This window comes from Prunus dulcis, chromosome 6 (genome assembly GCF_902201215.1).
Source record: "Prunus dulcis chromosome 6, ALMONDv2, whole genome shotgun sequence".
NCBI classification, from domain to species: domain Eukaryota; kingdom Viridiplantae; phylum Streptophyta; class Magnoliopsida; order Rosales; family Rosaceae; genus Prunus; species Prunus dulcis.
In genome coordinates, this window is record NC_047655.1 from 6,221,754 (window position 1) to 6,246,163 (window position 24,410).

At 37.7% G+C, this 24,410-nt stretch overlaps 4 protein-coding genes across 6 annotated transcripts; 1 reads left to right on the top strand and 3 right to left on the bottom strand.

Annotated features, from left to right (window-relative positions):
- Positions 1–91: 91 nt before the first annotated feature.
- LOC117629743 (BTB/POZ domain-containing protein At5g60050) lies at positions 92–2,839 on the bottom strand. The gene is made up of 2 exons (XM_034362336.1): positions 1,771–2,839; positions 92–1,204 (listed from the first exon to the last, which is right to left on the bottom strand). Exons 1-2 carry the CDS (start codon positions 2,368–2,370, stop codon positions 245–247), a joined length of 1,560 nt encoding a protein of 519 aa, XP_034218227.1. The 5' UTR covers positions 2,371–2,839; the 3' UTR covers positions 92–244.
- Positions 2,840–5,053: 2,214 nt separating this feature from the next.
- On the bottom strand, positions 5,054–16,464 carry LOC117630053 (phototropin-1). 3 transcript variants are annotated; one of them, XM_034362779.1, is made up of 23 exons: positions 16,205–16,464; positions 13,597–14,343; positions 13,045–13,227; positions 12,386–12,477; positions 11,460–11,736; positions 11,147–11,360; positions 10,946–11,016; positions 10,434–10,540; positions 10,238–10,287; positions 9,996–10,100; positions 9,794–9,853; positions 9,624–9,713; positions 9,300–9,376; positions 8,970–9,054; positions 8,747–8,827; positions 8,380–8,483; positions 8,092–8,141; positions 7,693–7,799; positions 7,359–7,481; positions 6,478–6,529; positions 6,081–6,193; positions 5,662–5,802; positions 5,054–5,545 (listed from the first exon to the last, which is right to left on the bottom strand). In XM_034362779.1, exons 2-23 carry the CDS (start codon positions 14,331–14,333, stop codon positions 5,441–5,443), a joined length of 3,024 nt encoding a protein of 1,007 aa, XP_034218670.1. In that variant the 5' UTR covers positions 14,334–14,343; positions 16,205–16,464; the 3' UTR covers positions 5,054–5,440. The 3 variants fall into 3 exon arrangements, with proteins under 3 accessions (XP_034218670.1, XP_034218668.1, XP_034218667.1); XM_034362777.1 differs by lacking the exon at positions 16,205–16,464 and adding an exon at positions 15,831–16,127; XM_034362776.1 differs by lacking the exon at positions 16,205–16,464 and adding an exon at positions 15,175–15,194.
- A 3,377-nt stretch (positions 16,465–19,841) lies between these two features.
- Positions 19,842–22,055, top strand: LOC117631616. The gene is made up of 3 exons (XM_034364866.1): positions 19,842–20,797; positions 21,077–21,619; positions 21,689–22,055. Exons 1-3 carry the CDS (start codon positions 19,892–19,894, stop codon positions 21,788–21,790), a joined length of 1,551 nt encoding a protein of 516 aa, XP_034220757.1. The 5' UTR covers positions 19,842–19,891; the 3' UTR covers positions 21,791–22,055.
- A 211-nt stretch (positions 22,056–22,266) lies between these two features.
- LOC117631617 lies at positions 22,267–23,716 on the bottom strand. Its single transcript, XM_034364868.1, has 2 exons — positions 23,276–23,716; positions 22,267–22,470 (listed from the first exon to the last, which is right to left on the bottom strand). Exons 1-2 carry the CDS (start codon positions 23,550–23,552, stop codon positions 22,286–22,288), a joined length of 462 nt encoding a protein of 153 aa, XP_034220759.1. The 5' UTR covers positions 23,553–23,716; the 3' UTR covers positions 22,267–22,285.
- Between the last annotated feature and the right edge of the window lie 694 nt (positions 23,717–24,410).

The following is a 24,410-nucleotide window of genomic DNA, read 5'->3' on the forward strand; positions in this document are numbered from 1 at the left end:
TCTTGCTCCAACAGTGCTCTTTTCCGTTCATTCTTTTATGTCACCAGCTCTTTTTCTAAAAGATGTTCTCTAAAGTAATTTTATGCAAGGATTAATTGTAATTAACAAAATTTATTAGAAAATGATGGTAGAGTAGGATAAGATATGGCAATAGCGCCACTCCAGAAGGATTGATTAAAGCAGGAGAAGAATATACAAAGACTGATCCAGAAAACTAAAGAAATGTTGATTTTGTGAACTTGGTTCAGCTTGGATAATCACACACAGTTATTTGCAACTGGGTATTTTCCTGCTCCGACACATGTTTGATAAAAGCTCGTCTCCACCAGACCTCAAATGCCTTCTGAATGTTTGGACAGTCGTCGCCCTTGTTTAGAAATCTATCAAACCAACTGAGCAAGATACCCTGTTGCTGCTGCAAGGGCAGTGTAAGAATGGTTTGGCTTATCCCCTCTTCAACCAGTTTCTTATCAATAGATCTAAAAGAAGCCCTCCTCATCCATCCAAAGTCTTCATAAAGAGCTTCTAGCCATGTAGATAGCAAAGAAAATCTTGTTTCTTTGGGCACAAGCAATTGTCTGCTCCCAATTGCAATGCATAGCTGAGCAGTGATTCTACTGATTTCATGTCGGTACATGGTTGGGATCTTTGAATGGAGGACTGCGAGCTCCTTCTGATCAGCCCACAATTTCACAAACTCATCACCCATTTTCTTGTCTACCAGAATATCAACAATCCACTGCATGTTATCAGCTTCTCTTGCTATCTCCGCCATCAAAACCCCGCGATCCCTCCTACTGTCATCCATGCCCGTGGCTTCAGATAAGCACAGGACAAGAGAACTCAGACACCGATGGCAAAGGTGGTAAAGGGTTTCTTTAGAGACATCAAGCCTATTATTGCTGCCACTGGCTGCATCTTCTCTAAGCAACCGAGAGATGAGAGTCTTCATTTCCCGACGAGCCCTATCGTCTTTTGCTTGAAGAACACCGGTCAGCAGTCTCATAAAGATCTCATCGGCTCTTGCAGAAGTGGATGGTTCAGATGACACTCTGAGGAGAACTTCACTGGCCAAGTCATCATGAAGCTGAAGTTCATTGAGCTGAGATATAACTTTCCCCTCTTCTTCCTCAGACCATGGAACAGCTTTCAAATACTCCAAGCATGAGCCAATCCCCTCATCATACATGATAGCAGCAGATACCTACAACACAAAAGTAATTGTACAAATATTCAACATCGCAAACTCAATGAACAAAAAACATATTACTCTTCCTTATAGTCCAAAAATATCCTCAAGAACCCAAATTAATACAGCTACCCAGCTAAAATCAGACAGCAAAAAAACCCCCAAAAAAAAAAATGAAGAACAAAAATACAATCTTTTGCACTGCAAAATGGAAGATGGGACTGTTTGTTTTTAAAAACGTTATTGGTTTTTTCGTTTGTACTATTTTTATGATATATCAAGTTAATTTTCTTTATTTCTCTAATTTTGGTAAAATTAGTTTTGCTTATTTTCAAATTTCATGTAGCTTTTACACATTGCTCAAAGACAGAGACTTGTTCAGTAAGCTTAACTGACAGAATTTTTCCTGGTATTCACACTTATACCATTTATCTCAAAAGTGAAAACCAGTAACCAAACAAAAGATTTCTGCCTCACCCAAACACTTTCTCAGCAACCAAACACAGGATAAGACAAACCAGAAATAGAAATGCTGATAGCTACAGTCAAGAAAAGGCAAAAGTAAAAGCCAAAGCACATACCTTTAGCAAGCCCAAAACCCTAGAGACCTCCTCGCCCATCAACCTCCTCTTCAAATCTTCACAATACATCAACACCACAGTTTCCACATACACCTCAACATCGTCGCAGTCCGAAATCTCGACACAGTGAGAAACCCCGCGATCTTTTCGGAGCTTATCGGCGAAAAACCGGCTTTTCGCGGCCAAAACGCTCTTGTGCACGTCCATGGTGACCCTGAACCCGTCCTTGGCTACCACAGTGAGCCTCACGTCACCGGATACTAGCCCTCCCCAATTGGGGTTTCGGAACGGTGCGTTTTGGAGGAGTTTGTGGACTTTTTCGTGGACTTTTCGGTCTGCGAGCTTGGAGTCTCGGTGTTGCTCATCGGACATCATCTCGTAGAGCGTTTGGGACTGACTCGGGCGAGTTAAAGACTGAGTCGACCCGGCGAGTTGAGGTGGTGGGGGAGGAGAAGAGAGGGTCTTGGAGGGCGAGGAAGTGGGAGAGTAGAGCTTGGATATGGATCTTGATGGTGAGAATGAGAGCGTTTGATCGGAGATGAAGCCCTGTTTGATCATGGCTGAGACCTCTCGAGATTTCAGAGCGTTCTCGCCGGCCATTGGAGCTCTGGGAGCTCACTGAGAGTTGAATGGCTGAGCAAGAAACCAGGTATTGGGATTCAAGTGATGGGTTCTTGGAGGATTGGAGAGAGAGTGAAGTGGGTAAGAAAATCAATCAAGAAATGAAATTTTCTGGGAAAGTAGAGAGAGAGAGAGAGTGAGTGAAGAGGAAAATTATGGGGGTGTGGAGAGAAGAGAGAGTGAAGAGGGTAATTAATAAAGAATAGTTTCCTGGGAAGTAGAAGTAAAATATTTTCCGGGAAAGTGGAGAGTAGGAATCCAAGAAGATTGAGAGAGAGAGAGAGAGAGAGAGAGAGAGAGAGAGAGAGAGAGAGAGGTCTGTTAATGGTGTAAATGTTTAATAACGAACCTAAGAAAAAAAGAAAAAAAACTGTTTCTTTTGTAAAAGGAAGAAGGTAGCATTATTAGGGAGGGGACTAAAATAGCTGCACACTGGGTACCTTTTTTGTTTTGTTTGCTTTGCTGTAATTATGGGTATGGAGGAGGAAGAGGAAGGAGGCTATGGACCCATATGTATGATATAAATAATCTTTTATTAAATGGCTCAGTCTCTGCTTATAAGTGCTAAACTTCATTAGAAAAAATATGAAGCTGTCAGAGGACAGTGGCCATGCTGATGCTACCCATTAGTTTATTTGTGCCTCTTCTTTTCTGTAAAATGGATCTTACAAACTTATTTTAGATGGGTTTTAGTTTGTTTTGATTTTTGATCTTGGATGTTTGGTGATAATGGCTTTGGTTTAGCCCAGTAGGTTGGAGATTCTTTATGTTTGTTTGGTGCAGAGCAGACTGCAGAGAGTGCAAATCCTGATGTTAGTAAACAATAATCACAGTTGGTAACAATGATGATAATAATGATAACAATGTGAGATTTTTTTCTTCTTTTTTTTCCTTTTTATTTTTTATTTTTCTGTTTTGGCTGGGGATTGATAAAAAAGAGAGAGAGAGTTGCAGAGGAGGACCTAGAAATTTGGGATATAAAAATGGGAGCAGAAGAAGTCTGAGCTTTCTGTGCAGTAGTACACACTGTCATATGTTTAATGCCTGATGCTATAAGCCTGCCCTTGCAACAAACTACCCAATGATTGCCCCCCTAATCTTAAGGGCGTGTCTCAGATGTGAAACATTCATTTGGGTTCAATCTAACTTAACAAAAGTTTTATATAACTTACTTGCATTATGTATGGCAATGCCATTGCTTTGTCCAGCGTGTGCTATGCTAATCGTTGATTTTTAACTGCTAATGTATTGTGGGAATTTTATGTGTTCAATAGTAAAAAATTGTGCCCGTTAACGATTGACGATAGCATTATCCTTTGTTTATGTAAAGATGATTTACTTTTAAGGTAGTAGGGGATGCAAAGATGACTTGGATGGGAGGGAATGCCATATAAGAATTAACAATGAATGTTACAACCAAGCATGATAATAATTCATAAAACAAAATCAAGAGCCACATGGGTGGACCAAACCGAGCAAGGATATTCAAGACAGCACCAAGAAGGCATCATTGTGGGGTGCAAGGGTTGCCCCATTGGCTTTCTTGTGCAAAGTCAATAATATATAATAGAATGAGGCTTGAGATTATTAATTCTTGGTCAAAGAATGAGGCTTAAGATAAACCGCCCAATAAATGCAAAGAAATAGGTAAAGATGTACATAAAACTAGAGCTACCTCTCCCTGTGTGTGAGAAAGAAGCATTAACTAGTAGGGTGACTGTTGGTTGCTTGGAGCTTCCGCATGAGCAGCTTGCAACAATTTTGGTATGCATTGCTTCTCACTAAAAAATACCTTCTTTTTTTTTTCTTTTTTTTTTAAAGAAAGAAAAATAAAACCCTTCTTCTTCTGTGGGACTCACCACATGACAAAAGACCCACAGGTGCATATGCATATACAACAATTTGTTGGGAGAGCTTTGACCATGTTTTTAACATTCAGATCACAACAAACTGGCATTTTGTGACATTCTTGTTACTCATGATCGATTTGAAGATTTCTATACATACAAAAGTTCCACACGACAGAATTAGAGAAATTAATGTCTCTTTCTCTCTCGCTCTCAATACTTTTGTCGGACTCAACAAACATGACAACAGACTTTCAAAAGTTTAATGAAAAGGAGATGTGATATTTCAGCTAAATATTTTGGATGCTTTCCTACGAACTTTTCCAAAGCATTACTATTCGTTATGACTTTTCGATTGGTTGTTTTATACAGTTCTAAAACAACCAAGAAAAACCCTGTGAATGTTACCTAACAGTTTCTTTTAGGTTCCCATCTTTGTCTGACATAGTATTAGAGCTCTATTTACACGACGTCTTTGTTCGAAACCACCCGTTCTTATTGTTCACTTCTTTGTTGATTTGCAAAGTGAATGGTGAAGGGGGCTGTGTATCTAATCATTTCTGTCCATCTACATTTGTCTGCTTCTCGGCCTCTTCACAAGTAGGAAGAGACTATATATTGTTGGCTCTTTCCCTGACAGCTTAAGTTTTGATATCCGAATGTCTATGTGTCTACGTTTGGATATGCATTTATTCAAACTCAGAGAAGCATGAGAAAAAAATGCAAACTTGAATTTGTTGTTGAGACAGGACATCTGGTGTTCCATTCATAGTAGAATTGAGCGATGGTGAACAAAGAAGTAGAGAACATGCATAGATTAAGAAGGACAGAAACATAAACAAACAGGATGAATGAATATAATTTATTTACAAAACTTTTAGAGTACAAACTGACATAGATTACAGAAACATTACACTTCGCAGACATCACACAAAACAATGGTTAAAACCCTGATCAAGTTCCATCAACAAAGTGCAACAGCCTCCAAGATTAGCCCTCTATGAAATATTGTCAACCTTAACGCACAAGCAGATCAATTAGTTTGACCTGAATTCTTCAGCAAGATGATGGGGGTTTTCCAGAGCCTGTCTTTGTGGTTTCGCAAGTGAGATGCAGTTCAAGTACTCAAATGTGCAGCAGATGATATTTCTAATTGAGAAAGCAAACAAGGTGTAAATCATGCTGGCAACAGCATAAACCTTTTAGAAAATGTTTGTCTGTAAATCTTGCATCTCAGGATCCACAGCATTTGCTTCCTTTTCGGCTTCAGTTTTTGCAAAGAGAGGCAGATCGAGTTGAGGAGGTTTCTGCACATTAGTATAACCTTATTGAATTTTCTTAATTTATAAGCTTGAATTACAATTCACATATATGATACATTTTATACTTCATGCATTGCATTTTGCAAGGTTTTTGGTGTTACCATGCAGCGAACGAGAGCCCAGTTGACACCCTTGAAGAAGGGGTGGCGCTTAATTTCATTTGCTCCTTCCTGTGAGCCCAGTCTATTTTTGGGATCGCGGTGCAACAACCGATACATTAACTGCTTTGCTTGAAGACTTGCCTGCATTAAGACACAATGCCTTTAGCGTATAGAGAGGTAAGTTTTCACTCTGTATTTTCAATATGTGTTTAACTCAGAACTCTAGTTTGGTAAGGAAAAATAAAGTCTATGTTCTATGAACTGCTATTTTCTATAGATCCTAATGACTCCTCCAACTACAACATACAAACAATCATAAATACGTTTTGAGACGCATATGCACATACAGACATATATATGCAAAGAAATACACATTTATATAGGTATGTACATGCATACATGCAAACAGTAAATCTCACCGATATACTTCCTGGAAACTTAAGATCCTTGTGAAGAATATTGGCAAATGTCTTTTGCCTTGTTTTCCCCCTGAATGGTGTATAGCCATAGAGCATTTCATAGATAAGAATACCTAAAAAAAGATGCAGTAGATCAGCAAATTAAGATGCTGGATGGAAGGTGATTAGTTTAAATTTAGTCTTGCATGTGTTTGTGCTGAAGTAAATGCTACTATATGCTTGCTTGTTTAGAGTCCAGTCATTTGATGCACAACTCATGCAAATTCAGTAACAAATTTGAAGAGTTACGGCATTCCCATGATGAGGAGGTGAAGATATTTCCTCATCATTCTTATGCACAGGTTACATATTATAAGTAGAAAGAATCGTTGAACACAAAATAGAATAAATTACTTACCAAGAGCCCACCAGTCCACTGCACTAGTATGGCCTGCTCCAGTTATGATTTCCTGCAAGTGGAAAATACATAGAGCAGTCAATATAAAGATCCTAAAGTTTGACATAACTTGAAAGTTATAATCTATTCGCAATTTAATTGTGAAGAGAGAAACATCTCATCAGCAAAGTTAATGAAACAGTTTTGGTGAAACCATCTCATTTGAGAAACAAGGACAAGTATATCTTCTTACTTCCTGATGATGGGAATTTTATTTTACTTTTATCCTACATAAGATTTCTATACCTTTATAAACTTACAACTGTAGAACATTAAATCATCTGGAAGGTATAATGAAACAAAATTCCATTGAGATGGGAGGGTATCGGAAGCAAAGGATAAATTTCCTATTTCCTTCCTGCTGATCAGGGTTCTATACGACTTGATTCCACGTTAAATTTCTACACTTTAACTAGCACAACTAGAAAGTTAGACCTTAGCAACCAAACTCCTAATGGTAACTGGATTAAAAACTTTCAAGCCTAGCTATATTTAATATGTTATGAACTTCATCAAGATGTTTTCACTTTCTGTATGACTAGAAATCAAACCAGAGGAAGCTTAAGCAACTAAACATGGAGATTTCTCATGTATAACTAGCAACTGAATGATTTCCTGTGGCATGTTATAGAAGGGAACATAACTAGGGAATTCATCATAGCATATGCAACAGAGAAATATCCAAGTTCAATAATTTGTGTTACTGGTGCTTATGTCATGCACTTTTCCTATTGAAAAAAAAAGGTGTTGGTTATTTCAAGATAAGGGCATGAAGCGTGCATTTCTTCAATCAAGGAACTATTAAGAAAAATAATTAAAAAGATCATGGAAAAGTGTCAGACCGGAGCTATGTACTCTTCAGTGCCAACAAAGGAATTTGATGCTCTCATTGGTTCAGCCATGAAGATTGGATTCTGTTGACCTTTATGTTGTTTTTTCTTTTCGTTTATGCTTGGGAGTAAAAGCTTAAAGAAGAACACAACCCAGTTAATAACAACTCTAGGAGGTGCCAATAAGATGAAATAGAATGGGGTCAATTTAACCTTTTATATTTTAAACAAAACCAAGGAGTGGAAAAGACTTTTTCTCGTCTAAAAATATCAAGGAATTTTTCTTTCAATTATTTTTTCTTTAAATAATAAATCTCCAAAGTAAGAAGATTAACAGGTGCGATACCTGCGGTTTGCAAGATGTTAAACAGGATAAATCAAAATCTGTCAGGGACACATGCCCATTGCTCTGAAGTAAAACATTTTCAGGCTTCAAATCCCTGTAAATTATACCTACAAGGAAGAAAACCAGAAGGGTCAATATAATAAGTTGAAGATGGAAGCATACATATGTGATTACTATACTTTGTCAGGGAACTGCATATTAATATGCTGGGAAGTTATATATGAAATATTCCACTACAAACTTGAATTTGGTTTAATTAATATTTTAAAAATTCATGCTGTCAAATAAAAATTTCTTTAAATATTAAATATTAATTCGTATTGCGTAATCGCGTCATTGTCCTTATTTATATGCATATATTAAATTAAAAAAGATGTGTGAATGATGCACACAACTTACCCAGACAGTGAAGATACTCCAATGCAACAACTACCTCTGTAACATAAAATCTACAAGCATCAACAACACAACACAGAATTCAGTCAGTTCTTAATAAAGAAATTCGTAAGACCATAGAATGGGAATCAAAGTAGCACACATTTGACCAACTAAAATTAGATATTATTTATTTAGCAGCAATGAAAGTGCAGCTGCTTTCGAAACCATGTTTTCTGCTCAAAATTCTCATAAAAAATTTCCAATTGTGTCTTTTACCTAAGAATTATTATCTTTTTTCATGTAATTTACCTCACAGAATCTTCCTTAAGGACCTTCCTGGGTTGTCTATCCAAAAGCACGAAGAGTTCTCCACCAGGGTAGTAATCAGTAATCAGGCAAACATGTGTTTTGGTCTGCAAAGAATTTATAGATGTTGGAGTTTGAAGAAATGCGTATGTAAGTAAAGCAACATCATTGACTCTTGGAAACTTGAAAACCAGCAAGCTAAAAGCAATGAGCCAAAAGCAAGAAATGAATTTACAATTGCAAGCAAAGGTTTCTCTCTAGGGTGCTTAATCAAATAATTATCACCAGCAGTACGTCCTGACAGTTCCTCCAATTATCAGTAATTTATAACTATCTTTTTACAGGTATTATTTATACTAGAGTTTCTAACCTGAAATGAAGCATACAATGCAGGAAGAAAAGGGTGATCCAACACGTCGAGGATCTCTCTCTCTGCACAAGCTCTGTGCACCTGCAAGAAAGGAACGAAAGGAGTCCTGTAAAGAGATATGAAAGTGGCAGTATAAAATGTTCCTAAAAACTTGACTCCTAATGATGAGTAAAAACAAGGTAAGCAGGGTACACAAAATCAGTTTCAGATTTTCACTACGTACCTTGTTACGATTGAGCATGATCCCCTTATCCATAGCCTTCATTGCGAAGTAGTGGCCAGTTCCACAGAGTTCCACCAAATGTACACTGACATAAGCACATATAATGTTGAATGATTAAGCTGAGTTCACAATTTAAAAAACTGTTCTTACTCCATGCCAGGGAGGCATGAAATTTAGTTAAAACATGGCATGAGAAGTTAATATTAAAGATCTATAAGTTTTATCACTCAATGGATTTGAATCAGATCCACCAAGTAATTAAAATTCCTCAATTTCCATGTACTAATACTGAAAATCTGAGGTAAAAATGCGACAAAAGAAAATACGAACCTGCCAGTATCACCAGATCCCAAGGGCTTTATAGGCCTAAAATGTTTCAATCCTATCTGCTCTCCACTATCTAGAATCTGCAATATCAGGGTTTACTCAGAAATCTACCATGATATAGCGGATGAAGATATTCAAGAAACACAATAGAAGAAAGCCCTGGTACTTGTTTTAAACAATTTGTGTAGAAGATAAATCCATCTTATGTTTGTCAACTGATAGTATACTTGTGAACCAAATTAATAATAATGGATTTATGAAAAAGAGAGATGTGTTTTTCCATTACATGCTGCCCACTAACCCATGCATAACTGAAAAAATCAATACCTTTTCGATGGCTCTCCAAGAGGGGCTATTCTTTCTATGAGGCTTTGGGTGAACAACTTTTGAATGGTTCATCCACAGATCTTCTGGTTTCTGCAGGTAGAGAAAACTGCTGTCAAATTTGTTCAACCTGTAATATTTTAGAAAGACATGGATTAACAACAAGCCATTACCATATTTGCATCAGGAAGTTCTCTCGCTGCGTCATCAACATTTTCTGCAGTTGCTCTGACCTGACAGTAGACATCAAGCAAATTTGTAAAACTTATAAATCCTGATGTATATTGTATACAATAAGTTTAACACTGGAAAGACATTCAAGAGCATAATTTAGGAATATAAAATAGAAATGAAAATTATGTAGAAAGTTCAGACCAGTTTTTCACTCTCTTTTACGGTATCTTCAGGAATAGAGTTGTTCAGAGGCTGAATATGCTCACTGCCATCTAGTTGTACCCCAATAAAATATTGAACTTCCCCCTGTTTACATAAACAAGTAAAATGTCATATGTCATTCGGTTCCACCATCTTTTCTGTTGTTGGTATTTGTATGTTTGTTTTTTATTATCAAACAGTAAGAGTGTTTTCTTTCATCTAAAGATTATCGGAGAGAGTACCTTTTGATCACGCATAGGCTGCAGATGAAACACGTTCCAGAACTTTTTACCTGGATTGAGAGCAAAAGTGTAAAAGTTAACTTTTTATTAGGGTTCAAGTTCAAATTTAGCATTACTATAAAAATAATGTTAGGCCTTCCACAATGAACTGAGACTTTCATGCTATATACATTCAAAATTGCAAAAGAAAGCATACCACTTTTCGTATAATTGATGAGCTGTACAGTAACTTCAGTCTGGTTGTCAATTGCATCTCTTATTTTCCTCACAGTTGCTGGATCAGTCTCAGGTCCTTGCAGGAACCTACGACATCCAAAGCAACAACATGAATCAGAATGCTCTTCTAAGTTCTAAAATTTTGGGATGATCAGCACTGGAAAAGCAAATGCCTTTGATTAAGGTTATTAGCACCATTGACCACCTAAATGCCACTTGCCAGACCAGCAAAATAACTTAGCTTGTAGGTGAAATGCATTTACCAAAGGAACGTAGAAAAGAGCATGGAGGTATCAATTGTACCCTTCATGATCTGTATTACACCATCTACATCTTCAGAAGTCATTTCCATTGCATTGAATTTCAGATATCTAAGTTTAAATTACCAATTTTTTCAAAGTGCCATTTTCAAATGAAATTCAATTTACATTCAGGTTTAAGTGGCACCAATGTACTCTCTAATGGGAACTTATAGTTTATAAATAAGCACACCTGCAGTTGCTTCCTAATATTTCTTCGCGACTGTACTCTGTAAGCTCCAAGAAGCTGTCAGATGCAAATATCTGAAATACAAACACTCAGAGATATCACATACTTACATCTTGCATCTTCATCTCGATGGTGAAAATTCATATCACAAAATTTGTATAGCATTGTTAAAATAAAGCCAATTGTTTTAAATGGCAATCTTACAATGGGATTATCAGGCAGCCTCGGATCAGTAATGACGAAGTTTTTCTCTATACGTTCCAGTGTTGTGGCAAGATCAATACCCTTCCTCATTTCCTTTTGTCTTACTTTGTCATCAAGACTGTCAGGTCTCTCCTCATCATTGTCACTCTCATAGGTATCCACAGGAACTCCAGTGTCAAAGCTTTCCTCAATGGTTTGACTTTTCCTAATCCTCCTACAGCATGGAGAAATAGGATTGGAAAATAAAAGCCTAATTAATTAGGTGCAACTAAGGAATGTAGAGTGAATGTTGAAGTTGTGAATTAAATTATACCCCATGAAAGAAAGTCGGCTAGTTTTTTTCTGTTTCTTTTCAGGCAACTCGCTGATACGCTGCATTGAGATTTTAGGATGATCTCCACGTGAATTCCGTCTAGGTGGAGCCACACTTTCTGAGTTTCTCCTCGCTAGCACTTCTGTTCTCTCCTCTGTCCGGCCACCTCCTGACTTTCTAAACAAGGGGTGATTCATTGACTCACTAAGTGACCGGGGTCTTTTCACTGCCTGCACTAGTTCAGATACTGAATTTGAAGCCATTTCTTTCTGACGAGCTGCAATAAGACCAGTTATCAGTTAGCTCATAGAAAAACTGGAAAAAGAGTTTTATGCCATGTCTTATCACTTCAAAAACTAAGACAATCTGGCAATTATTGTCATGATTCACGCTTAATCCATCAAGTGGCAATGTCAAATATGCCGGTAGTGTGCCATATTTGCAGAAAAAAAAGCTTGAGTTTGATGGCAATTTAGCACAAAAACCTTTGACTGGTAGCAAGCAATACTATGTTTAACAATATTTATGTTGATCTCTACTACAAAACCGTTCAAGGTCTGGCTTACTTTAGAGAAAATACATAACATAAAGATAATTCACAGTGTGTCCACCTTCTTGCTGGAAACAAAAATTATAGTGTTCCACAATTTCAACTTGGGAGGTTGCAATGCCAATGAGACAACAATGGGAATGAGAAATTCTTTTCTGTAGAAATACAGATTTCTCCATTTCCAATTCGGAATTAAATGGTTTTTGTTTTTTTGAATATTTGTAGTAATTGCAAGGCTCGCAGGAGCAAATTTCTTTCTCAGTCTCATCATTTTTTATCAAACAGTGTAGTTCATGGCTAATATTGGTTCAATTATTTGCCCCAACAAAATCTGATAAAGAAAACAAAAAGAAAAGGGGAAGGGTACAATACGTACCATCATATCGAATCAAAGACTCAGGCAATCCATTGGGACGCAGCATCTTATCCTTGGACCCCTCAGTATGCTTGCTCACCTCCACTAGCATTCTGCCAAATCAGCAAACAACGTATCAAAATTATATCCCATGCATGCAAAAAATTCCCCATCGAACATTCCCCCCTTGTCTTCCATGTCCATGTCCATGTCCATCCATCACCGTCCATCGAGTATCGAATTCGAATGGCAGCAAGAACATATACATGGCTACTTGGCAAAGTTCATAGCAGGAAGGTCCACAATCCCAGTTTGGAACAAAAGTAGGATCATTATTATTAGACTTACATGTGTGTGTTTGGCCGCTTGCTGCTACTCAGTCAATCAGGTGCTTTAGCATGTTTCTACAGTAGAAATTCTACTACCCCACACCCCATGATTACATAAACCAATTAAAAAATTTCTCTTATTTCATATGTGAATTTAAACTCTTTTTTTCATATTTGATATGTTATACTGTTAGACTGTCAATTTAAACGGTAACTTAGGCAGATTATTTTTGTTATCAACTTTATTAAGTAGATCATTGTTTCAACATGTTTGGCTTACACATTGGTAATAAGTCAAACTAATATTCAAATATAAGACGGAAAAAAAGATCCAAAAAGAAAGAGACTAACCCAATGAATTTGAGAACTTTCCCAGTCTCGTCCTTTATGGGGGCAATAGTGAGTAAATTCCAAAAAGGGGTCCCATCTTTCTTATAATTCAGTAGCCTCCCACAGTAACTCGTGTTCCTTTCCAAAGCCTCCCTTATCTGCGCCACGTCTTCCGGGTCCGTGCCCGCTCCTTGTAAAAACCGGCTGCAAACAGTGGACCCCACAAATCCCAAATTGTCAAAACTACCCTCCTCCCAATTCAGACCGTTATTACCGTTAACAAAACCCTCCCGACAAAACTTTAACACAGTAAAAACACTTCAAGATCAAGCAAATCTAGTTGGCCAGTGTAGTATGCTAGGCTATCATTTGCACCCAAGTTCGATTGCACTTAAGTTTGAGTTCTTCGATAAATTAAATTAATATAAAGTGAATTATGAGAAGGGTGATGAGTTTCCGAGCTTGCATCCAAGTTTAAATATTCAATAAATTAAATTAATAGATCATAATTTAGGCTATCATATTGCAGTAAAAAAAACAAACAAACAAACAACGACAACAGTAAAACAGTACCAGTTTCTGCCGATAACCTCTTTGGAAGTGTACCCGGTCATTTTGAAAAACCCGGCGCTGGCGTACATAATCGGGTAATCGGGTTTGGTAGCGTCCGAAACCACGAACGTCTGCTGAAACGTCGACAGCGCGTCTTTCAAATCGTTCGAAGCTCTCGGTATCCCTCTCTCTTTCCCTCCGAAGACGTCGTCCGATGAGAACTCGCCGGAGCTCTGAACCGAATTGTTCGATGTCCTTCTAGAAGAAGCTGCGGCGCTCTGACCCGGTTTGGGATTCGGGTCTTCGGGTCCTCCCGAGGTCCGAGCGCCCACCCCTTGCAGCCTCCCCGTCTCGGTGTCCGTCTTCAGCACCAGCCCCCACTCCGCGGCTCTCTGCGCAGCGTCGTCGGAGGGAGCGGACGACTTGTCGTTCCCGTCGACGGCGGAGATTGTGTGGTGAATGGACGGTGGAGATGGGGCTGTTGGGGGGGCGTCGTCGTCCTTGAGGGCCAACCATGAGGTGGTGATGTCGTCGGCTCTGGTGGACTTGGAGGTGAGTTTGGGTACCGTCTCGGGTTCGAGGGTGGTGCCACCAAGTGGGTCTATCCAGCTTTGCCACGTGTGTTGGGAGCGGAAAGGTGAGGTGGAAGTGGAGAAGGTGGAGGAGGAGGAGGGGTTGAAGACTTCGAGGGAGCCGCGTGAGTCTCTTGGGAATGGTGGGATGAGAGAGGGTGGCGTTGTGTCTGGTTCGTCTTCCATAATATTATCTCTGCATGAATATCAAATAACAAAAGAAAAATAAATAAGTAAAGCCTGCAATATAAACCTTGTATAATTTTATCTAAACAAATGTTGTGTGTTTATATCACCATGTCCATGAAAATGATGTTTTGATACTAGTAGATTGTGTTATATCATAATTCAGATGTTAGGTTGTAAATCTAAATTACTCAAAGAGTCTGACAATACAACATACTTAATTAGTTCTGATTTATATCATCGGACTTCTTTAAAGATTATTTCTGCAAAAAATCAATCATATGAAAAAGATTATCTAATAATTTCGTTAATACCATACTAATTTCATTGTTTATTGCTAGTTTTGTCGTTCGATCATAGTTATATGTAGCTAAATAAAATCTCATTTAATTATTTTTTCTTTTCCGCATGGATATAATAGTTAAAATGGGACAAAAGTAAATGATTCTAACAATGACAACACATTGCAAGTTGGACCCCGATATGGCTAACACCTAGGAGATATTACAAAAAATGGGAGTGAAATAGAATGAATGATCCATGTCAACACACATAAGTGATAGACAATTTTGGAGTAATGCTTATTTTCCTTGCACTCAATGAGCCTCATTTGTGGGGCTGCAGTGTGTGAGAGTTGGTGTCGGATGGCTGGCTTTATGAACAATAGACTCAGGACAAGAGTGGTGATGTGCAAACTTTGGGATCGATATGTGGACTTAGAAACAAATCAGTAAAGTAAATAGAAGGAATTTCAAGGGGTGTTTATGTCATCTCAAGTCTCAGATCACATAACCCAACTGATGCCTTTGTGTCAGTTGAATTATAGTTCTCTTCTGAGCACCTCATATTTCTAAGGGCAGAGTTTGGCCAAGAGAGACAAGTTAGGTGACTGAAATAATAGACACGCTGGCATGCACTTTGAATTTCAATGGCAAACTGTACCAACACTTGAACAAGAGGCCAGAGTGGGAGCTTAGGTTGGGTGTGTGTGCCACCACAGTCCTGTCTTGCTTTTGCCATGCCCATGAGTGGGAAATAATTCACAGAAGACATGATCACATGACAAAAGCTTAGTTTGTGTAAGTCATTGAAACATAGGCACAACATAAAGAAATAACTTTGGCAATAAGTTTGCCAAGCCAAATTAAGCAGAGATGCAGAATTTAAACAGACACCTTGTAAATTATGCATCATTTTGGCTTTGGCATATAAAGTCTCAAGAAAAAAAAAAAAAAAAAAAACTTGTAGCTCAAGTAGTTATCCATCGTGTTATTTATATAAAATTAAAAAAAGTTTCAATGATGGTTTTAGTTTATCAAAATCTAGGATTCCAGAAAAAAAAAAAACAAAAGAAGTGATCATGTTGATGAACTGAAACCATCATTGAACCTAAAAGCTTGTTTGATTCAATTTTCTTCCATTTTCTGAGGAACCCAGATGGAATATATTATTGTAGAATTGAAGAAATAGAAGAAAATAAGATGGCAATAGTAGTACCTCAAGTGAACTTGTGTGCTGCTGTTAGAAACAATTGTCCTAAGAAGAACATAAATATATACTCAACTACTCCATATATATGGCAAATAAGCTTAATTTTGATGGGTTTATTTGAAGAAAAATAATTGGGATGGGAGAGAGAGGAAGAAGAGAGAAGGGGACGAGAAGATAATGGGCAAGGGAGCACTTTTAATGGGCAAAGAGACTAAGATTAGAGAAAACACAAGAAAGATAGAATGATTGTCGGAAAGGTTTGGCCTCCCATCCCTCCCCATACCAAACTCTCACATGGCTCCTGCACATATTCCTATAACAAAACTGCATACCTTCTAATATTATATGTATAGTTTTCTCTGCTTCTAAATCTCTCTTACCTTCAAAGATTTTCTGGCTGGTTTATTTACAGAGTGGAAATGGGCTGGCAGGCAGCAACAAAAGCAGAAATAGAAGCAGAAACAGAAAGCAGAAAGCAGCAGCAGATCTAAGAGGCCTTCATCAAGCACAGCACGTTGGGAGCTCGCTCAGCAATGCTTCTTATGTTTTTGTGTCTCTCCCTACTGGCACGTATTCATGTTCTTGATAAGTAGTACAAAATATGAGACCAGATAGAAAGTAAGATTTCTATGATTATGCATTGGAAAGAGAAACAAAGGAGATATATATATATATATATATACACACACATATACACACACAGCTCATGGGGACTAGAACTTTCTCGAATGTTATTATCATTAGGTTTTGTAACTTTGTTACTATTTTTTTTAGAACCAAAAGTTTATCTTTTTTGGGTCTTCAAAAGCAGCTGGTGGCTTAAAAACGTTACTAGGTTCTTGGATAACCTTTCCATAATCAGTAACTACAAAGTGAAAGTTATGGATAACTGTTTAAAGTTTGATAAAGATAGTTGTAGTTGTAGGAGCACAATTGTCCTCGGGTGAAACTAGCACATATACAAAAAGTAAACAAAGTAGTGGTATTTGTCTCGACTTGATTGGAAGAAATTTCAAGTTCGACTCACATGAATGATATTGTTCGATATCTAGTTGTGACTAGCTTTAGTATGATAGTCTAGTTATATTGGCCCACCAAACGTACCCTAAGGGTGAATTAAGGAAGTTAAGGAATCTATTTATGCTTGGCAAATGTAGTTTCTTGTTCAAAATCGTTCTTTCAATTTTTTTCTAGTTTTCAAAATTATGGTATCATCCAAAGAACAGGAGGAATAGAAACCCAAATCTATTCATGATGGATACAAGTTGATTGTTGGTTCATGATCAATACAAGTTGAGATTGGGAGAAAAACCTTACTCGTTGTATACAAGGGCTATTTCAATAACTCAAATCATGATTAAGAAATGCTAGATACATATTGTAATACTCTTAATTATTTCTACACACATAATTGTGTAAAGGAAAAAAAATTAAATTAAAAGAAAAATCAGATAATGAATTCTATTTTTATAGAACACAACTGGCCATTATCTTTTTTTATTTTTAAATAAATTTAAATTTTTTTTAAAAAAACCTCTCGCAATCACGAAAGCGCATAAGAAGAGGCTAGTATATATAAAGCAAAAGGTAGAAAATAGTAAAATATTCAAAATACCATAAAATGCCCTTGGTTAATACAAGCGTTAAGAATTAAAATTATTAATTAAATGAAGATAATATGATAAATTCACACTTTGTCATATTAAAAAAATTAAAATTAAAAGAAAAATCAGATAATATTCTAAAATATTTTTAAAAAAAACCTCTATAAAAAGCACGTGCAAAGAAGCTAATAATAAATATATAAATTCAATCATTAATTAATATAAGAAATAACTGTATGATATGGAGAAATAATTTGGTCGTACATACGATTATTTATAAAGCATTTACAATTTTTTTAAAATTTATTTACTCTTTTTGGGTAATGATAAAGCCTTCACAAATTACAATTTAAAATCAGGGCAACATGAACCAGGCTAAAGTAAAGTAAATATATGATACTCACACATTAATTATGTGGTACTCACACATGTGGTAGGTCCCATGGCCACGTGAACTCCTTTTTTTACAAAACATCTTATCCGTTCACGGCTTGATGGGATCACATCAGAGACACCCCCATTGTTCGTTAAGTACTGCCTCTTTCCTGGTAGGCCCCACTGTGGTCTGGCAGATTGAACCAAGATGGTCCCAACGATTGTGATTGATTGTTATTGCTTGGAGTTGGAGGGCATGAGATTCATGCCACCATGCGTCGCTATAAAGTTGTAAAGGAACCCATTGAGCCACAGACTAACCTAGACGTGTCTGCGTCACACTGGATCTCTCTCTCTCTCTCTCTCTCTCTCTCTCTCTCTCACACACACTTTGATGTTGTTGTCAATTTCTCAACTGTTTGTGGGTTTGATTTGGGTCATGAGACTCATGACCCATGGTTATGGCCCAAATTGGGTTCTGGGCTTTTTCCAATTCTGGGCACAATGATGACTCAAGCACTTAAGGTCAATTTGTTAGGATCCAACCCTTCCCTTGGGCCATAGCCTTAGCCCAAGAGATCATCTAGCTATTTTCCCCAAAATAAGATTTTTTACTTTTTCCCATATATTCAGGAGTTGGTTAGTTTCTCTCTCAACCGATTGCCAATTGGCAATCGAAGCTAGCTGTATATACACCAGTCTGTTTGGTGGAGAAAGTATGAATGAAAATATAGTTGTTTACTTTCCTTTCTTCCTTCTATTTTTGCTACGTTTTCCCTTTTACGTCCAAGGTCCCAACACAATTTGTGGTCTCGGGTTGCTTCACAACCAAAGGAAAAAAAAAAATAATTACTTGTAACAGAAATAACATTGTTTTGCTATCTCCAGTCAATAACATAATGACAAGTGAAAAAGTTATCTTATGTGTCATTGTGTTATTTGTCAGGAATAGAAAAAAGTATTATCCCCGTTGCATAAGAGTCTCTCTCCAAACAAAGACAAATGTCCAATGAAACAAAGGAACTTTTAGGTTCTTGTGGCCTCAACTCTCATGGTATATTACTATTTGTTTGTCACCCTTCATATAATATGAAACTTGTTAGATTGGCCTATAGTGTTACACGTTGAGTGGCAGGTAACGTCAAATTAAACATATTATTGATTACAAAACTTAAATTATTGGCAAAAAAAAACTTGCAACACATGACATATTTTAACTGTGAGCTACATGCCACTCAAATTAAGTGGCGAAGCCAAGTGGGGCAATTGATCCCAGTAACTTTTTCTTTATTCTCAATGTATTAAATATGCAACGTTGATTCTATTGTTTGAGTTTTTCTTTAAATGGAGGAGCAACTGTTTTTTTATTTAATACGTGCAATATTTAAGGAGGGTTGAATCGAACGCAAAACCTCAAATACAAGGGTTACTCTTAATTATTTGAACTACAAGTCTATTACTATAAGAGCAAATATTTAATAAAATGTGTCAAAAAGTTTTTTGTTTGTAGGACTTTTTCTTCATAAGGTGATATTCTAAATTACTATAATTTATAGGGATAGGGATGTGAACTTAAATGCAATAAGCGGACACACATTTTTAACAAATTAACCTAACCCACATATGTATGTGTAAGAGTTTTTATATTGCTCTTATAATGACAAATTTCTAACTCCACCACCATACTCAGTCAATCACGGGGCATGACATTTCTTACCCATTTTTTTTAAATACAACTTCCTGCTCACATTCAATTACTCACGTGCTAATCACGTGACCAGATTTCATGGGAAAGAGTACAGAAATTTCTCATAAAAACGTCCTGCATCCCCACAAACCATACAACTTTTTTTCTTCTCCTAGCAATTTAAAGTTGCACATATATACCGGGAAAACACGACCAAAATGTGTCATTTAGGCAGAAAGGTCAATTAACTACCAAGTTCCTCGCATTCAACTTCGTTCATTCCACAACAAACTTTAGGACACTTAACACACCACCCTCCATCTCTCTCTTTGATCCGAACAATTTTGAAAGGCCAACTAATCTTTCTGCCACCTCCTTTCTCCAAACCAAACTCAACTCAAATGGGAGGCAGCAGCATCAACAACAACAACAGCCACAAATTTGAAGACTCTGAGAAGAAATCAGCACCTGCAGTGGCCCAAATGATAGGCTTCAGAGCCACCCTCACTTGGGTTTTTCTCACCGTTTCTGTTCTCTATGTTCTCTACTCTTCCAACCACCTCCTCTATGATCATCAAGATTGTCCAACCGCCACGGCACGGCATCTTGAAGGCCTCTCCAATGTCACTACCTCTGATATTAAACTTGTGGAAAATAAAGAAGAAGAAGCCTCACAAGTACCTGCACTTCCACAAAGGCCTCAGAGATTCGATACAGAGCTTAAACACATTATGTTTGGGATAGCAGCTTCGTCGAATTTGTGGGAAAAGAGGAAGGAGTACATCAAAGTGTGGTGGAGGCCTAAGGAGACTCGAGGGGTCGTTTGGTTGGACAAAAGAGTAAGGATTAGAAGAAACGAGGGACTGCCCGAGATTCGGATTTCAGGGGACACCAGAGGATTTAAGTACACAAATCGCCAAGGACAGAGATCTGCATTGAGGATTTCGAGGGTGGTTTCAGAGACATTGAGGCTCGGAGTGAAGGATGTGAGGTGGTTTGTAATGGGGGATGATGACACAGTTTTCATGGTGGAAAATGTGGTGAGAATTCTCAACAAGTATGACCACACACAATTTTATTATGTAGGAAGCTCATCGGAGAGTCACATTCAGAACATATTTTTCTCATATTCAATGGCATATGGTGGAGGGGGTTTTGCTATAAGTTATCCCTTGGCAGTGGAGCTGGAAAAGATGCAGGACCGGTGCATCCAACGCTATCCGGGGTTATATGGCAGTGATGACAGAATGCAGGCTTGTATGACTGAGCTAGGCGTGCCACTTACCAAGGAAACTGGATTTCATCAGGTAAGAGTAACTATTTTTGTTTTCACCAGTTTCGCTGAAGACGCCAAAACAGATCCCAAAATTCTGGATCCCAACAGATGTGGCAATGTTTCATCTGTTCATTTATGGACACACTTTGAACTTTTATTTCTGACTGAGAAAACAGTCACATGTCATTTGGTAGCTTTTACATTTCTCAATATGGATGAATTGTAGGAAGAAATTCCAAATGCAAACTGTGAATTGTGTGTGTGACCTTCATTTGCAATTCTGAAAATGCTGTTTATTGTGGTTGTGCAGTTTGATGTGTATGGAGATCTGCTAGGCCTGCTGAGTGCCCATCCTGTGACTCCACTGGTTTCCCTTCACCACCTTGATGTAGTGGAACCAATATTCCCACACATGACCCGAGTGAAAGCACTTCACCATCTATTTCAAACCGTCAAGCTCGACTCAGCTAGTGTTATGCAGCAAACAATCTGTTACGACAAAGATCGATACTGGTCCATCTCCATTTCTTGGGGTTATGTAGTTCAAATCTTTAGGGGAATCATTTCTCCAAGAGAACTAGAGACGCCCTCAAGGACTTTTCTGAATTGGTATAGAAGAGCTGATTACACAGCATATGCATTCAACACTAGGCCTGTCTACAAGCATCCATGCCAGAAGGCCTTCATTTTCTATATGAACTCAACCCGGTATGATGAAGGTAGAAAGAAAATTATTGCTCACTATACTCGTCAAAAATTTCCGGTCCCTCACTGCCGATGGAAAATGGCCTCACCAGAAACAGTTGATACTGTTGTAGTCTTTAAAAGGCCAGATCCTCTTCGTTGGCAAAAGGTATGGCATAAAAAAAAATTCCACATTTGTATAATTCCATTACTAACTGAAAGAATATTTCTTTTGCAGTCACCAAGGAGAGACTGTTGTAGAATTCTTCCGTCACAAAAGAACACGACCATGTACCTAATGATTGACTATTGCAGAGTAGGTGAGGTTAGTGAGTTGTAGCAGCAATAGAGAAACATTTCCTTGATCTGTTTTTGTATCTGTTTATTTTTCCCACTTTCCCAGATTCTTGAGGGATATAGGAATAAGATCAATGGAAATTTTTAAAGGGAAACAGAATGCAGAAGGCACTTGTTAGCTTTAGTGTCAGCAGAAAGTCAACAGAAGAAAATTTGAATATTTTCAATCGTGAAATGAGCCAGCTACAGCTGGGAATTCATTGCTCTTACATTCTATGTAAATTTGATCCAAGCAAACCATTCACTATTGTTATCTCTGTAAATTCTAACTACAACAAGTTCCTTGCTGGTTCGTCGGCGCAAGGTCAAGCAAAATCAAGTATGAACGTCTCATAGTTTCCCCCATGAATCACAGTTCTAAACTTTTTTACACCTACAAAGTTGGCTATTGGACTCTATCTCAGTCCCTAATACAAGATTTACAGAAATAGATTCCTCAAAGCTATTTTATTATAGACAAAAGAAAATAGTCCTTCAGTCATTTTTTCTCAGCACTTGGAACTTCAGTTGCCTTGTTCACTGTGAGATTCTGAGGAACCAAGGCTATTGGTGACATAGCAGCAGCTGCCAAGACTGCGATATCAATTCGAGTCTCGTTGAGAGGGAGTGGTATCTCAGTTTCACGTATAGCTGTAATTCTTCGATCAATGCTCACCACTTTTACTGTTTCCAAACAAAGACAACACAAAGAAACAAATTTAAGTAACAGATTAAGATCTATCTCTTGTGTAAGTCTCTTATGCAGCTATGCTAATGCTTATTGCTATTTTATTTCCCTTTCAAATCATATACAATAGTACAATTTCCAAAACAACCAAAGGAATAACTCAATTTTCCCTCCCACGAAACGAATTTCAGGGCAAACAGAAAATACCCATGTCCCCAAACAGCAGCCTATTTTCACAAACAGAATGAAGACGAAATCCCAACAAGCAATTATCAAGAAACAGAAACCCATTAGAGAAAGAAAGAACAAGAATGAAACCAAAGGCTTGAATCTTTGTCCAAATTGCTTTTCAAATAAACAAACAGTAAAATTTCTATACAGAACAGAAGTACCAATTTCCAAAAGAACCAAAGAAATCACAGATTATACCATTTTTCCACAACAGTAATTTGTTTTCAGTGAACAAGAAATCAAAGCAAGAACAGAAACCCATCAAAGAAATCAAGCAGAGAAAAAAAAAAAAAGAGATTGAAACTTTGTCCCAGTTTGTAATACCTGAGAGTCAAACACAGGAGTCACATGTAACAGTTTCCAAAAAAATCAAAGCGACAACTCAATCTTCACTCCCAAGAAACAAATTCCAGACCAAACAGGAAACACCCATTTTCCCAAATGGTGATTTCTTTTCACAAGCAGAACGAACAAGAAATCAAGACCATCAATTACCAAGAAACAGAAACCCATCAAAGAAATCAAACAGATAAACCCAAGAAACCCAAACTCTGTCCCAATTTGTAATACCTGAAACAGAGAACCACCAGAGCACAAAGAGGCAGAAGAGCACAATCACAGGAATGACATGGATCCACTTCTCCGCCGACACCGATCTCCAAGAACCCTCCTTCTTTCCGAAGCCGGAACGCGGGTCGTAGTGCGGAAGGCCATCTGGGTTTGTTCTTGGAGTGTGGTGGTGGTGGTGCTTCAGCTGCGGTTGCTGTGGAGCTGCGCTGCCAATGGCCACAACAGTATACTCTTGATCAGGCACTCGAGAAGAGTAAGACCAAAGTCTCTGCTGCATTTTTTCTTTTTCGGGTGGATTTGTGGGGTTGTGAATTGTGAATTTACGAGGGTTTTGATTTTGGGGGTCTTTGGTAGTTCGGATTCTTAACGACTTTGGGCGGGAATATTTTTGCACGTGGAATGCACGTGAGTTAGACAGGTCGGTGACTTCTAATGTAAGGAACTAATATATGGACACCCATTAATTTGTTTTCTAGACACCCAGTTCCATAAACAAATCTTTGTTGTTCACAGATACGTGTGGCAATTTCCAATACGACTCGATACACGATTTGAAATCCGCACAATTAAACTTTCGAGTCAACTCGCTACTAACCCATTTATAAATGGGTGGGATTTGAGTCAACTCGCTAAAATACCTGTATAACCTGTCAACTTGCTAAAATACCTATATAACCCACCAACCCATTTCTTTCTTTTTTTCTTCATTTTCTTCATTTTTTTAAATTACTTTTATTTCTCTTTCTCAATCTTCATACATAGAGATATGCAAAAATGTAATCACTATTATATATATAAATAATAAAAAATGCAATTACTTGATTAAATTATCAAAATATAGCATTTTTTATTTGTTACCACTTAGCGGGTCTATTGACACAACTCGAAACCCGCACGAAAAATTAACAAGTCAACCCATAAATGACACGTTTATTAAACAGGTCGGGTTTAGGTCGTGCATTCTTAACATGTATATAATCCAGACACGACCCATTGCCAGCCCTACACAAGCAAGCAATTATTAGGGTGTCCAGAGAGAATACTTGAGTGTCCATAGAATCACCCATCACTTCTCTTCATAGAAGCAGAACAGGCTGAAGAGCAATTATAATAAAACTGTTGCTATTTTCACCCA

Bases quoted from the DNA above. Each gene is read 5' to 3' on its own strand.
- LOC117631616 (XM_034364866.1), top strand. From the start codon at position 19,892: ATGGGAGGCAGCAGCATCAACAACAACAACAGCCACAAATTTGAAGAC. The intron at 20,798-21,076 runs GTAAGAGTAACT...GTGGTTGTGCAG, and splicing joins AGGAAACTGGATTTCATCAG to TTTGATGTGTATGGAGATCT. The intron at 21,620-21,688 runs GTATGGCATAAA...TTTCTTTTGCAG, and splicing joins ATCCTCTTCGTTGGCAAAAG to TCACCAAGGAGAGACTGTTG.
- LOC117630053 (XM_034362776.1), bottom strand. The intron at 11,737-12,385 runs GTACGTATTGTA...GTCTTATTGCAG, and splicing joins GTCTTTGATTCGATATGATG to CTCGTCAGAAAGAAATGGCT. The intron at 9,714-9,793 runs GTAATGGCTTGT...CTCTACCTGCAG, and splicing joins AACTTCCTGATGCAAATATG to AAACCAGAAGATCTGTGGAT.
- LOC117629743 (XM_034362336.1), bottom strand. From the start codon at position 2,370: ATGGCCGGCGAGAACGCTCTGAAATCTCGAGAGGTCTCAGCCATGATC. The intron at 1,205-1,770 runs GTATGTGCTTTG...TTTGTGTTGTAG, and splicing joins GGGTTTTGGGCTTGCTAAAG to GTATCTGCTGCTATCATGTA.
- LOC117631617 (XM_034364868.1), bottom strand. From the start codon at position 23,552: ATGCAGCAGAGACTTTGGTCTTACTCTTCTCGAGTGCCTGATCAAGAG. The intron at 22,471-23,275 runs GTATTACAAATT...GTTTGGAAACAG, and splicing joins CTGGTGGTTCTCTGTTTCAG to TAAAAGTGGTGAGCATTGAT.